Source organism: Malaclemys terrapin, chromosome 8 (assembly GCF_027887155.1).
Source record: "Malaclemys terrapin pileata isolate rMalTer1 chromosome 8, rMalTer1.hap1, whole genome shotgun sequence".
Taxonomy (NCBI): Eukaryota; Metazoa; Chordata; order Testudines; family Emydidae; genus Malaclemys; species Malaclemys terrapin.
In genome coordinates this window covers 64522202-64537091 of record NC_071512.1, presented here as the reverse complement: position 1 = coordinate 64537091, position 14890 = coordinate 64522202, and the positions used below count along the sequence as shown (strand labels likewise).

The following is a 14890-nucleotide window of genomic DNA, read 5'->3' as shown; positions in this document are numbered from 1 at the left end:
ATGATAAACCTTTTCTTAGGTATTTCCTTTTGGTATGAAATAATCTAAAATAGATTAGCATTTGCTTAGTTCAACATGAGTGAAGCGTGTGGTGTTATATCCTACACCTCCCAGAAATAATTTCCTTGGGAGTTCTAAGTCAATCAAAAGCCTCATCTTGAGAGGTCAATTAACAAGAATTTCCAGTGATCAGCCTCTCTCGGGATTTTGGTAATAAAGGAGCAACTGAAGACAAAGATACTGATCCTATGAAGAGAAATGACAGTTGCTAATTATTGCGTCCTTTCATCTCCAACCCTACTCTAAATCTAGGGGAAATCATATAAGGGTGCTATGAGGGCTATTCCAGGAAGAGGCACTTTGACCATCATTGTGATGCCTTGTTTCAAGATTTGAAGTCAGAGTCCACTCAACCTATTTGATGACAAAGTCACAAGTAATAAACGGGTTGAGGAAAAACAAAGTGTTCTACCTGTCTCAGAGCTTCAGTTTCTTAATGCCTCCAGTTGTGGCTGAGAACAATACTAGAGCAAAATCACAAAGTAATAATGATATAGGGTGGGGGTGGGGAAGGAGAGAGAGTAGAGAGAAATAAGTCTCCTGTCCACTAACTAGGATCAATCTGTTCTGTCCAGGAGAGGCAGTCTGGCAAAATAGACCCCTCATAGGTCTGGCAGGGTTAGCTTGCTTATGAAAGAGCAGAAGTATGTTAATGTAAGCCATAATGGCTTTTCACACAGCTGAAATAATAATTGGCCTACACAGACTCCAGTGCAGCTGGTCTAAATTACTGCCTCAAAAGCAGTAATTATTAAAAGATCAAAATCATTAGAGGTGTTTGCCCATTGTAAACAGTACAAAAAAGAGTCCCTGGGATCAAAAGCCTACCTAGTCAAGAATTGTTATGAAAATTATTTCCTGAAACTTCTTTACAAGCCAGTCTCCCAACACTGTGACTCCCCTAAGATTCATGCTGCACAATAAACCTCAACTGTGCCTTTGAGCTTTTTCCAGGGACTCTGCCTGTGAGCAAAAACCAAACATCCAGTTCACTGTAGGTAAACTTGAATCCCTGAAGTCCTGTAAGCTGTTCTCTGTATCAACATAAATGTACTAAACACATTTGATGGTTTTAAATAGGACTTTTTTCTAAACAATTCATATGAACATAGGCTTTCAAATCTGGAATATCTCATTTGTTTCTATTCATTTAGAAAAAAAGGAAATTGCACATGGGGGAAGCAGCAAAGTGCATCTTTCAACTTGAGAAAGGTTTTTGATACCATTGCACATGACCTTCTCATGAGCAAACTAGGGAAATATAGCCTAGACAAACACACTGTAAGGTAAGGGCACAACTGGTTGGGAAAACATACTCAGAGAGTAGTTATCAATGTTTCACTGTCAAGCTGGAAGGGTATATCGAGTGGGATCCCACAGGGATCCGTTCTGGGTCTGGTTCTATTCAGTATCTTCATAAATGATTTGGATAATGGCATAGAGAGTACACTTATAAAGTTTGGTGGATGATACCAAGATGGGGGGGAAGTTGCAAGAACTTTGGAGGGCAGGATTAGAGTTCAAGAGAATTTTGACAAACTGGAGAAATGGATTTAAATACATGAAATTCAATAGAAATTCAATAAGGAAAAATGAAAAATACTACACTTAGGAGGTAATAACCAATTACACAAATACAAAATGGGAATTGACTTCCCAGGAAGTAGTATTGCGGAAAAGTATCTGGGGGGACTATAGTAGATCACAAACAAATGTGAGTCAATGTAATACTGTTGCAAAAAAAGTGAACATCATTCTGGGATGTATTAGAGGTATTGTGAGCAACACAAGTTGTAATTCCTGCAATCTATTCAACACTAGGTATTGTGTCAATTCCGAGTACTACACTTGGGGAAAGATGTGTAGAAATTGGACAAAGTCCAGAGGAGAGCAACATACGGTGATTAAAGGTCTAGAAAACATGACCTACAAGGAAAGATTGAAAAAAAACTGGGTTTATTTAGTCTGCAGAAGACAAGACTGAGCGGGAACAAACTTCAAATACGCAAGAGGTGTTATAAAGAGAAGGGTGACAAATGGTTCTCCTTAACCACTGAAGACAGGAGAAGAAATAATGGGCTTCAATTGCAGCAAGGGAAATTTAGACAGAACCAGGTTAGACATTAGGAAATGTTTCTTAACTGTAAGGGTAGTTAAGCACTAGAACAAATTATCTAGGTAGGCTGTGCAATCTCTGTCACTGGAGGTTTTTAAAAACAGATTAGACAACCACCTGCTAGGGATGATCTAGATAATACTTAGCCCTGTTTCAGTGCAGGGGACAGGACTAGATACACCAACCTCAGGAATTTGAGCATGTTATGTTATCCAACTCTTATTGAAACAATGGCCTAGATAACCTATCGAGGTCCCGTCCAGTCCTACATTTCTGTGATTCTATCACAAATATAAATATAACAGAGCAGATATACAATTAGCTTCAGAAAAACCACATATTTCAGATACATAATATACTAAATATATACCCGTGAGATCAGTTATGTTAAAAAAAAAACACAACAATCTTAAGTGCTATATTAGAATATCTCTGTATTCAAAACTTTTGATGTCCACTATGCTCAGTAATAAAAGTTCGCCTTCACTTTCTTCTCTATTCCACAATTTTACAGCACTCAAGAAAGACATCACAATGTATAAATGTTTTGTTTATATTTGATCCTGTGCTCCCTTTGAACACTCATACTAGTCACAGGTATGTAAAGTACAAAAATCTGTACATAGACGCATTAAGTGCTCTTGTGGGACCCAGTACAGTATATAATGACCCCTTCCTGAACATTAGTACATAAACTAAGCAATTCAATTACCATGGAGCATTTGGAATTTTCTTTGTAGTGGCTCAGTGGCTCAGATGGGTGATTTCAAGATCGCTCTTCATAGTACTAATGGAGAATATCAGGCTCTTAATACAAAGAGAACCTAAGGGATGAATGGCAACACAAAGGCTGGACTCACTCAGCAGAATTTGAAACAGTGTCACATACAGTGGGCTGCTTTAACTGAGCCTGAAATGTGAGTTCTGAAAGTGTTTCATCTAGGGATGCATTACTACTCCCAGAAATAACTATCAGTGTGGCAAGGACTAGAGCCTCCTTTATGAGAGGAGGGATAGAAGGATGCTTGAAGCCATCCATCCTACAATAAATATGTGCTCATTCCCTACGAAGCAGTCTTGGCAGTAAAAATAATGCACAGCCAGTTGTACAGTGCACAACAGTGAAAACAATGGGAAAAAAGTTACAATAAAAAAGTATCACATGAGAAACAACTGCTCTTCCATGTCTTTCAGCAATCTGTCCTCAATATCTGTGATTTCTTTTTCCCTGCTTGAAGCAGCAGTATCCCCTTTCCCTTGACCATCACTACATATTTGTATCACAGCATGTTCCTAGAGACATAAAACTCTACCTCTCCTGTAAGGCACTTCTAGCTTTGCAAGATAAATTCCATTGAACACCTCTGAGTTTCTCCTAAAGAAAGGAAAACAGAAAGACAACAAAAAGGTCCTCCAGACTTGAGTTATTACGAACAACTATCAATGAAATTAAACTATTACAAATTAATATAATTAAGATCAGAACCAGGTTCTCCCTTTCTAGGATAAGTGGGATTTTGAGGCTCTCAAACTGTATTCAGACTGATTTCATACCACCCTTTAATGCAGTCATGCTATTTGCTTGCCATACCTGAGATCACTGATGTTATTAGAAGCATATGAAAGTACACTGTCATAGTGTTCACTCACCAACAGAGCACCTTCTCCAAGCTGCTCAGGAATTAGCTCTTGCCAGCTCCAATGCCCCCTTCTGTCACTTGTTCACATGCTCTGCTACTTCTTTCTCTGCAACTCAGGGGGCTGGCTCATCACGGCATGCACTCTGGCCAGGTCACTGTGGGTTTTTCCCTTCTAGGGGGTTATCAAAGTGTCTCCATTTAAAATACATTCTCTCTCACTGCCCAGATTGTGCTACTTCTCCAATGGCTGGTAGGAGAACCCAGATTCACCCTCTACTCTGAGTTCCAGCTCAGGGACTCTCTACCCAGCAGGTAACCACCTGCAGTTTCCCTGAGCCATTTCCCACTCTGCCTCTCTCAGGCTTTGGCTTCACCCACCTTTAAATAAACCTTTCCTTCAGGGCCTAGATCCCCTGGGGTTTCTACTCTCTTCCTCCCTCTCTAACATCCAGAAAATAGCTGCAGGTTTCTTCCTGCTTCCAACTTCCTACCTTTATTCTAGCCCAGCCTGTTCCTTCTCAGATAGACTCCATCATCAATCAGTCTAATTAACCATATTTAATTTGCTCTGCCTTGTGTGGGGTGGACATCCCATCATATGTCCTTTGTTTTCTTCCCATACCATGGCTCATCTGTTATGCTGGATAGAGGACTGGTGGTGATAAATAAACTTCATTTAAACTCTTTAAATACCCCCACTCCTCAATGTCCTTAAAAAGAAAGTGTTTCCAATGCTACTCAAATCTGAAATGCTTTAGTTTAGTTTGAAAGTTCACTATCTTCAAGTAAGATTTGAAGTTGGCCATAAGGTCTTCCTTCTAATACCAACCCAGAAAAGCATTTCTGGAAAAGTTCATAACAGTATTGAAGCTGGAGCCAATTTATGTAATCTTGGAAAGTATTTAGCAGTAGACTGTCACAAGGTACAATAGCAGGTACAAGTTCTTTAGCAAAGCAGCCACACCTATTTATTGCTGGAAGAGGGTCCACAGACAGTTCATCTCCTGGTGTTGCTATTGTTAATACAGTCTAACATTCTCCCCTCGAGAGGGGAATCCTCTCCTCCTTCCCCAAGGTTTTCTCAAAATGCTTGATTTATTGAACTATGGGAAAGCTCCTTCCCATATAATAGGAGACACCCCCTCTTAAGATGTCTGGGTGTGTGATCCAAAAAAAACCCCAACCATTTAGGCCTTTGCTTGGGAAAGCACTGGATTAATTTTAAACATGTGCTCACGTCCCAGTGGAACGTAAAGAGTTTCAGTGCTTTGCTGCACAGGATGCGTTCCTAGATTGGGGCCCTCTCCATCACAATAACTTTTTATTAATTCACAACTTAAATTCAGGCTATTTGGAATATTCCAACTGGAGAAAAATATGATAAAAAGGTAGAGACAGAAAAGTTCAAGAGGGACCAAAGCCTTATTTTAAATACTATAAGGAGGGGGGGAAAGTCTGACTAGATGCTCAGATTATTAAAAAAAAGAAGAGTAGAGTAGAGAAAAAAGGTGTACTGTGTAGTATCCCAATAACTGAGCTTCCAATGATCAGATAGACATCCCTGTTTTCAAATTTTGGCCCAGATCTGTGCAACTGATGGCCCAGTTGGTTGAGATCAATGGGGCTCTGCATGTTCACAACAGCCTGGTCACAAACTATCAGTTGTAGGACTGGGGCCTCTACTAGTATAGTCTGAGTATATTGCCATACTCTCTAGCAAACAAAATACATGGGGAGGGGAAAAAAACTGAAACCAGTTCTCAAACAAAATGTATCCAAATGATTAAATGCTACATATATATTCCAAGAATCTTTTTAATTGGACAGATTTATTTATTGAAGTATCTGCAGAAAGCTCTTGGGAAATCAAGTTCTAATGTGCAATATATATCTTCCCCAAAAGCTTACTAACATTTCTCCCCCCTTCTAACTGGAATTTGCATTTTAGCTGTGGGTAAGCATTTCCAGTATCTCTACACATGGTTTGTTTTTCAACTATGATGTTCCCTCCCCCTTTCCAACTTGCCTCAGTGATCTCACAAATACCCATCCATCCAGGGTGTGTACAAAGAACACTCCTGTGTCCATTCTTCACAGAAACCTCAAGAACAATTTTGAGAAAGAAACAGCTTGTTCATTATTAACTTGAAATACTGTTTATTGTATCCACCATTGTTTCAGTGTATTGTAGCAATTGAGAAATGCACATTAGGATTTGACCTTATTATTGTGGATATTCTTTACTCAACTGAATAGCAGGGTACCAAAGCACAACTCAAGGGATGCAAATCCCAGCAAAGTCAAAACAGAAATGAGGCCCACAGGAATGTTGCAAACTGGGTTTCAGACGTCTCTGAGAAGTCCAGCTGCAGTGGTGACACATGTAAAATGACTGCCCTGAAGTACAAATTCCATTAGCTGTCCCCACATAGAGCAAAGCCCTTTAGCATGTGCTTACATGTAAGTACATATTCAAGTGCTCTGCTGAATTGTGATAAACTCAAGTATGTGTTCAAAGCTGGGATTTTCAAAGGTACGTACTGGAGTTAGATTCTCAATTCCCATTGAAAGTCAATGGGAGTCAAGTGCCTAATTCTCTTAGGCTCCTTTGCAAATCTCACATCAAGTACTTTCCTGAACTAGGGCCTTAATGGCTTATCAACCACAATGATATGCCTGTATACATTTATGAGCAAAAACCAAACCAAATCAAAAAACTAATTTTAAAGAGAGACACTGGATCCATGACTATTTACTTTAAAAAATGTTAAATGAACCACACCTTTTTCACTTGTGGCTATGCCTTATTCTGCCTGAGTGACATAGGTAATCCACATTTCTTCCAAATATCACATCTCTTGTTTAAATGTGTAATATATTGTACTTATTTCCTTGTCATTCACCTAGGGGTTTGCAGCAGCCTCTTAAATTATACAAGAAGAGAAACTTGAACCATGATATCAACTACATTTTATTTTATATTTAGGGAAGTGACTAAAGCCATGGAAAATGATTGTGTGCACTGAGATTAATTGAATATAAATAAAATAGCATGCAAGTTGCAATTCCGTAACATCTAGATTAATACAGTATGATGCATGGCACACTTCAAAAGCACAGATGCTAATAGAACAAGAAATCTATTGTATTTCCTTTTTAAAAAGTCTCATAGGGTTATACAGTAATCTAGCACATAGATACGTAATGTATATACCATTGAAATGTGCACTGCAGCACTCATTTCTCATTTTAGAGCCAACAAAAGAATAACCCTCTTCAGCTATCTTTCTCTCTGGGTTTTAATAACAGTGCCTATTATCATAATATGAGAGCTTATGTTACAGACCTTCATACTGGACAGCTGAGACCATGGATCAGCAAGGCACTCAAACATATGATTAAAGTTAAGCAAGTGCTCTGTGCTTTGCTGAATCGGTACCTAGAAGCTGAGGAAGAAACTGGTGGCAGCAGCCCCTCATCTAGAACCATAGCCTTAACTTCTTATCCTTCCCCCTCTTAGGAACAAGCAAGAGAATTAGCCAGAAAGTGTCCTACTTCTTTCTAACATAGTGTTGTATGAAATATTCATAATGAAACCTGGCACCACATGAACATTGTCTGGATTTCAGTTAATTTCAGTTTGTTAATACTATAACATCAGATCACATCCAGCCGATGGTTTCAGAGTGGTAGCCGTGTCAGTCTGTATCTGCAAAAATAACGAGGAGTCCTTGTGGCACCTTAGAGACGAACAAATTTATTTGGGCATAAGCTTTCATGGGCTAAAACCCACTTCGTCAGATGCATGGAGTGGAACATACAGTAGGAAGATATATAGAGATAGTACATGAAAAGATAGGGTTGCCTTACTAATTCTAACGAGACAATTCAATTACAGTGGGCTATTATCAACAGGAGGAAAAATCACTTTTGTAGTGGTAATCAGGGTGGCCACTTTCAAACAGTTGACAAGAAGGTGTGAGTAAAAGTAGGGGGAAATTAGTTTTTAGTCTTTATAATGACCCATCCAGCTCCCAGTCTTTATTCAGGCCTAATTTGATGGGGTCCAGTTTGCAAATTAATTCCAGTTCTGCAGTTTCTCATTGGAGTCTGTTTTTGAAGTTTTTTTGTTGAAGATTTGCCACTTTTAAGTCTGTTATTGAGTGTCCAGGGAGGCTGAAGTGTTTTCCGACTGGTTTTTTAATGTTATAATTCTTGACGTCTGATTTGTGTCCATTTATTCTTTTGCGTAGAGACTGTCCAGTTTGGCCCATATAGATGCCAAACAAATCAGACGTCAAGAATTATAACATTCAAAAACCAGTCGGAGAACTCTTTAACCACCCTAGACAAGTACTCCTCCTTATCCATCTGATGGTTACCATTCAAGTGAACCTGGGTCTACTGGTGAATGAATATTGGCCTAATTATTATCTAACTGGACCCAGTTTTTAACAAACCTGGGTAAAGTTTTTATTCTGCTTAGAAAATATACAGAATCTGCAGTTTCCTATGGTTTCATGTTCAACATGAAATCAGGTGAAAACCTGCCAATTTATCCCCACTTTGTGGTTTCCATTACAAGCTCACATGACTGATTTTGCAGTATGCAGATGCAGAACTTTATACAACTTTATTTTGCCAACACATTTTACACAGTTGCAAGTGGCAGAGATCCACATGGATCTGATTTCACTTTTGGCTTTGCCTACATTTGCACCCTCCGATCATTGTTTTTTAAAATGATTTATAATAGAATAAGAGCCTGTTTATACTGGAAATAACACTGTATCAAGAGCCATACTTAAGGGCTTCAGTAGTAACATTGACAGGCTCTGATTCATGGAGGGATTCTATTTATTGAGAAAAGTGCTCTTAAGGATAATTTAAGTAGTGTTTCTCATTTATTTGGAAGAAGAATCATAGATAGCTAACGGATGAATACTAACCAGTTTTTCACAAAGAGCCTGATCCAACAAGGAGCAGTGTGCAGAACTACATAGAATTCCTTGCAGGATTGTGAACAAAGGCAGTCACTGGAATTCTCCATCTCCAGAAATGTATCATCTGAATATATCCAAATTGCTAGATATACAGACTGAGATGGTCTTATTTAGACTGTAAACTTTTCAGAGCAAGGAGTATTTATTCTATGTATATCTACAGTGCCTAACACAAAGGTAATCTGATCTTGGCTGGGGCCTTTAGCTGATACTGTAGTAAAAATAAATAATAACATCCTTATATATAACATTTAGAGATTGAAACTGGTTTCTCCCACACACACAGAACATTCAATTTCCTTAAATTTACAGCCTAAATTACCATCTCTCACTGGTTTTGAGTCTTAGAAGTTGTTCCTTGGGTTTAAGTGTGGCTAATTATAAATCACATTAAAAGTTGTATACATGTGGAGAAATATTAACATTAATCTTTATTAATGAAGCACATAAAAGTCAATACAAAGGTGATTTATTCTTGGAAGAGTCAAGAGATATATAGATAAATGGACATGCATATTGAAACATTTACGCTACCTTAAAATCTTTTTGTTAATCCTTTATCAGAAAGAGAAAGTGTCTGACCAGAATCCCTTTTCTGTTTAATCCTCTGTAGAGCTTGCACAGTCTTCCACTAATAATTCTGGATGCATATCATTGTGACAAATAAGATGAATTATATTCAGTAGCATACCTCTGACTTAATAAATCTTGCAAATAGTTGTGAACAGCCTTAAGAAGTCTTTTGTACCAGTTTATGTGGCTGCAGTTTGATGTTCACTTTCAGTCTAAGATTTTTTTAAAACACATTTCTTCTCGACACATTTATATTTATATGAAAAAAAAGCTAAGTGCAAAGCTATAGGTATACGTCCACAGCTTTCATCTCTGGGGCCTGAGTTTCGGTCTGCTCTTCACAGCAAATAAATGTGTGTGCACATGTGTAAGAAATGAGAAATCAAAACTCCAGAGTTCTATTTGGACTCTGATTCTTGTGTGTCTATGTACATTGGCATGTACATAGGGACCATGTACATTGGACAAACCAGACAGTCTCTATGCAAAGGAACAAATGGATACAAATCAGACATCAAGATTGTAACATTCAAAAACCAGTAGGAGAGCACTTCAATCTCCCTGGACAGACTTAAAAGTCGCCATTTTTCAACCAAAAAAACTTCAAAAACAGACTCCAGTGAGAAACTGCAGAACTGGAATAAATTTGCAAACTGGACACCATCAAATTAGGCCTGAATAAAGAGTGGGAATGGCTGGGTCATTACAAAAAATAATTTTCACTCTGTTGATACTCACATCTTCCTGTCAACTGTTGGGAATGGGCCACATCCACCCTAATTGAATTGGCCTCATTAGCACTGACCCCACACTTGGTAAGGCAACTCCCTCTTTTTATGTGCTGTATATTTATACCTGTTTACTGTATTTTCCACCCCATGCATCTGATGAAGTGGGTTATAGCCCACTAAAGCTTATGCCCAAATAAATTTGTTAGTCTCTAAGGCCTTGTCTACACTACGAGAGTAGTTCGATTTTACTTAAATCGAATTTTTGGAATCGATATTGCAAAGTCGAACGTGTGTGTCCACACTAAGGACAGTAATTCGACTTTGTGAGTCCACACTAACGGGGAAAGCGTCGACATTGGAAGTGGTGCACTGTGGTCAGCTATCCCACAGTTCCCGGAGTCCCCGCTGCCCATTGGAATTCTGGGTGGAGCCGCAAATGCCTTCTGGGTAAAAAAAATGTGTCCAGGGTGCTTTTGGGTAACTGTCGTCATCCGTCCATCACTCCCGCCCTCCCTCCCTGAAAGCGCCGGCGGGAAATCAGTTCGCGCACTTTTCTAGTCAGTGACAGCGCGGATGCCACAGCACTGCGAGCATGGAGCCTGCTGCAACCATCACTGCAGTTGTGGCCGCTCTCAACGCCTCGCAACTTATCATACACCTTTCCCTGAGGCAGATGCAGAAAAGTCAGGCGAGGAGGCTACGTCAACGCGGTGATGGCCTGAAGTCTGAGAGTAGCACAGACCTCTCAGAAAGCAGGGGACCCAGCGCCGAGAACATCACGGTGGCAATGGGTCATGTTGATGCCGTCGAAAGGAGATTCTGGGCACGGGAAACAAGCACTGAGTGGTGGGACCGCATAGTGCTGCAGGTCTGGGATGAATCCCAGTGGCTGCGAAACTTTCGCATGCGGAAGGGAACTTTCCTGGAACTTTGTGAGTTGCTGTCCCCTGCCCTGAAGCGCAATGACACCCGGATGCGAGCAGCCCTGACTGTCCAGAAGCGAGTGGCCATAGCCCTGTGGAAGCTTGCAACGCCAGACAGCTACCGGTCAGTCGCGAACCAGTTTGGGGTGGGCAAATCTACCGTGGGGGTTGTTGTGATGCAAGTAGCCAAGGCAATCGTTGATGTACTGCTGCCAAAGGTAGTCACCCTGGGAAACGTGGAGGCGATCATAGATGGCTTCGCAGCGATGGGATTCCCAAACTGCGGTGGGGCCATAGATGGAACTCACATCCCTATCCTGGCACCGGAACACCAGGCCAGCCAGTACATTAACAGAAAGGGCTACTTTTCCATGGTGCTGCAAGCACTGGTGGACCACAGGGGACGTTTTACCAACATCTACGTGGGATGGCCGGGCAAGGTTCATGACGCTCGTGTTTTCAGGAACTCTGGTCTGTTTAGACGGCTGCAGCAAGGTATTTACTTCCCGGACCACAAAATAACTCTTGGGGATGTGGAGATGCCTATAGTCATCCTCGGGGACCCAGCCTACCCGCTAATGCCCTGGCTCATGAAGCCCTATACTGGCGCCCTGGACACTGAAAAAGAACTCTTCAACTACCGGCTGAGCAAGTGCAGAATGGTGGTGGAGTGTGCTTTTGGCCGTCTCAAGGGGAGATGGAGAAGCTTACTGACTCGCTGTGATCTCAGCGAAACCAATATCCCCATTGTTATTGCAGCTTGCTGTGTGCTCCACAATCTCTGTGAGAGCAAGGGGGAGACCTTTATGGCGGGGTGGGAGGTTGAGGAAAATAGCCTGGCTGCTGATTACTCACAGCCAGACAGCCGGGCGATTAGAAGAGAACAGCGGGAAGCGCTGTGCATCCGGGAGGCTTTGAAAGCAAAGTTCCTGAGTGAGCAGGGTAACCTGTGACTTTAAAGTTTGTGTATTGAGAAGCTAAACCTGCCCCCGTTTCTTTGCCCAGTTAATGTTGACTATCCTATCCAGTTACATACCCCCTTCACCCCACTTCCAACACACGTTTCAAAATAAAAATAGTTCTACTTTGTTAAAGCACACCGTTTTCTTTAATACTGTATTCGCGGGAATTTTTTAAAACTGGGACGCAGACTGTGGTGCGGAGCGGGTGTACTGTAGTGGCGCGAATGCAGCTTCTAAACTCAAGGATTGACAGGCTCCGCTGCGGTGGGATGGTTGTTTCAACGGAGCCTGTCACCCCTCCTGATAGGGACTGTGTGTATGGGGGGGTCTATGTGACTTTGTGGCAGGGGGAGGACGGTTACAGATCCCCTGCTGTGTGGCTCTGTGATCCTGCCTAAGGACCGCCGCTTAAGATCTGTAACTGCCCTCCCCTGCCACAAAGTCACAGAGCAACCCACCCCCCACCACATAACATGAAAACAATCTCCCAGACTAACCAGGGTAACTAGTCACTGCATCACTGCACTATGTATGTGCCCTGCTGCTGTGCCTGCCCCCGACTATATACCCTGCCAAAGGTGACTGTCCTGTCGAATTACCAACCCCCTATCCCCCCCTCCTCCAAAAGAACATGATGGAAACAGTAGTTAACAGAAACGTATTTTTTATTATCAACCAAACATGGAACTGGGAAAGTGAAACTTGGACGGGGGCTTGTGTCAGGCGGGAAGGAAAGAACTTGTCAAATTTTGGGGAATGAGAGCCTTCTGCTGCTCGAGCTCTCTGCAGGGGTGGAGTGAGAGTTAGCAGGGACTCTGCCGCCTCTCCTTCTGTGCACTTTGGGTGAGGGGAGTATGGGACTTGGTGGCGGGGGAGGGCGGTTAGAGATGGACTGCAGCGGGGCTCTGTCCTCCTGCCTCCGTTCCTGCAGAACATCCACAAGGCGCCGGAGCGTGTCCGTTTGCTCCCTCATTAGTCCAAGCAGGGTTTGAGTCGCCTGCTGGTCTTCCTGACGCCACCTCTCCTCCCGATCCATGTTGGCTTGGTGCATTCGGGTCAAGTTCTCCCGCCACTGGGTCTGCTGTGCTGCCTGGGCTCTGGAGCAGGCTATAAGCTCCGAGAACATGTCCTCCCGTGTCCTCTTCTTCTTATGCCTAATCCGCGCTAGCCTCTGGGAGTGTGATGACAGGCTAGGTTGTGAGACAGTCGCAGATGGGGCTGTGGGAATGGGAAAAAGGGAGTGAATTCCTCAGAAAGATAAATGTAGTTGTGAACAAAGAACATAGTCTTTCTCTGTTAACAAGACCATGCACAGCACCTCTCACATGCGCACTCAGCACAAGGTCGAATTCTCGGCCTTCGCATTCAGTGCCTGGGGTCTTCTACAGCACATTTGAGAAGCCTCTCAGGAGAACGGAATTTCTGTTGCAGGCAGACATGGTAAGCCGTAGACTTGTGGCAGCTTAAAACTTTAATATTAGCAATGGCCTCATTTCACATTGAAATCAATGTCGGTCCCTGCTGCCAGCAATTCGGCAAGCAGGAAGTCTGCTCCTGTCCCACACCCTCGCGGCTGTCCCCGGGAACGATCCCTTTCGGCTGCCCCTCTCCCGCCTCCACCGCGTGGCTGCAAACCAGCGGTTACAGTTCTGTAAAGGAACGGCAAAGCAGTCCCAACACTAACATTCCCCTACCTCATTCAAAGCAGGTCATCATGAGCGACATCACCCTCATGAGGATCTCTGACAGCGAGAAAGAGAGAATGCTCCGGGAAAGCCTGCAAAGACCAGGGCCGTATGCCGCCATGCTGTGCAGAGCAATGATTCCAGAGTACCTGATAGTCTCGTGGCGTGGCAACGTGTCCTACTACGGAGGACCCAATAAGGCCGCTCTCCCCAAGAACCTAATGCAGCGGATTTCCAATTACCTCCAGGAGAGCTTCCTCGAGATGTCACAGGAGGATTTCTGCTCCATCCCCGGACATATAGACCGCATTTTACTGTAGCTGCTGTAGCAGTGACTAACCAGTAGAGCGGCTTGGGCAGGACAATCATGCAAAACCGGACATTGCTAGATTTTTTTTCAATAGTTGCACTGCCCATGACTGAATCGTTAAGCTAATCAAACTAATCATGAGAAACCCATTTTTTAAATTGTTAATATTCCTGTTCTGTTACAAATAAATGTTTAGATTTTTACAACACTTACTGGCTGATCCTTCCCCAGATTCTGTGTCCGGGGTAACGGCTGGGGAGGATTGGTAGGGGATCTCTGTAAGGGTGATGAAGAGATCCTGGCTGTCGGGGAAATCAGCGTTGTGAGCGCTGTCGACTGCCTCGTCCTCCTCATCTCCTTCCTCATCTTCCCCGTCCGCTAACATGTCCGAGGATCCAGCCGTGGACACTATCCCATCCTCAGAGTCCACGGTCACTGGTGGGGTAGTGGTGGCGGCCGCACCGAGGATGGAATGCAGTGCCTCGTAGAAACGGGATGTCTGGGGATGGGATCCGGAGCGTCCGTTTGCCTCTTTGGTCTTCTGGTAGCCTTGTCTCAGCTCCTTGATTTTCACGCGGCACTGCGTTACATCCTGGCTGTATCCTCTCTCTGCCATGTCTTTAGAGATCTTCTCGTAGATCTTTGCATTCCGTCTTTTCGATCGCAGCTCGGAAAGCACGGACTCATCGCCCCACACAGCGATGAGATCCAAGACTTCCCGATCAGTCCATGCTGGGGCCCTCTTTCTATTCTGAGATTGCACGGCCATCACTGCTGGAGAGCTCTGCATCGTTGCCAGTGCTGCTGAGCTCGCCACGATGTCCAGACAGGAAATGAGATTCAAACTGGCCAGACAGGAAAAGGAATTCAAATTCAAATTTTCCCGG

The 14890-nt window shown here is 42.8% G+C and overlaps 1 protein-coding gene across 1 annotated transcript; it reads right to left on the bottom strand.

The window, feature by feature from the left end:
* Positions 1-12747: 12747 nt before the first annotated feature.
* On the bottom strand, positions 12748-14464 carry LOC128841518 (uncharacterized). Its single transcript, XM_054036575.1, has 2 exons — positions 14217-14464; positions 12748-13226 (listed from the first exon to the last, which is right to left on the bottom strand). The coding sequence occupies exons 1-2, from the start codon at positions 14386-14388 to the stop codon at positions 12751-12753; spliced, it is 648 nt and encodes a 215-aa protein (XP_053892550.1). The 5' UTR covers positions 14389-14464; the 3' UTR covers positions 12748-12750.
* Between the last annotated feature and the right edge of the window lie 426 nt (positions 14465-14890).

Bases quoted from the DNA above. Each gene is read 5' to 3' on its own strand.
- LOC128841518 (XM_054036575.1), bottom strand. From the start codon at position 14,388: ATGTTAGCGGACGGGGAAGATGAGGAAGGAGATGAGGAGGACGAGGCA. The intron at 13,227-14,216 runs GTAAGTGTTGTA...CCATTCCCACAG, and splicing joins ATCTGGGGAAGGATCAGCCA to CCCCATCTGCGACTGTCTCA.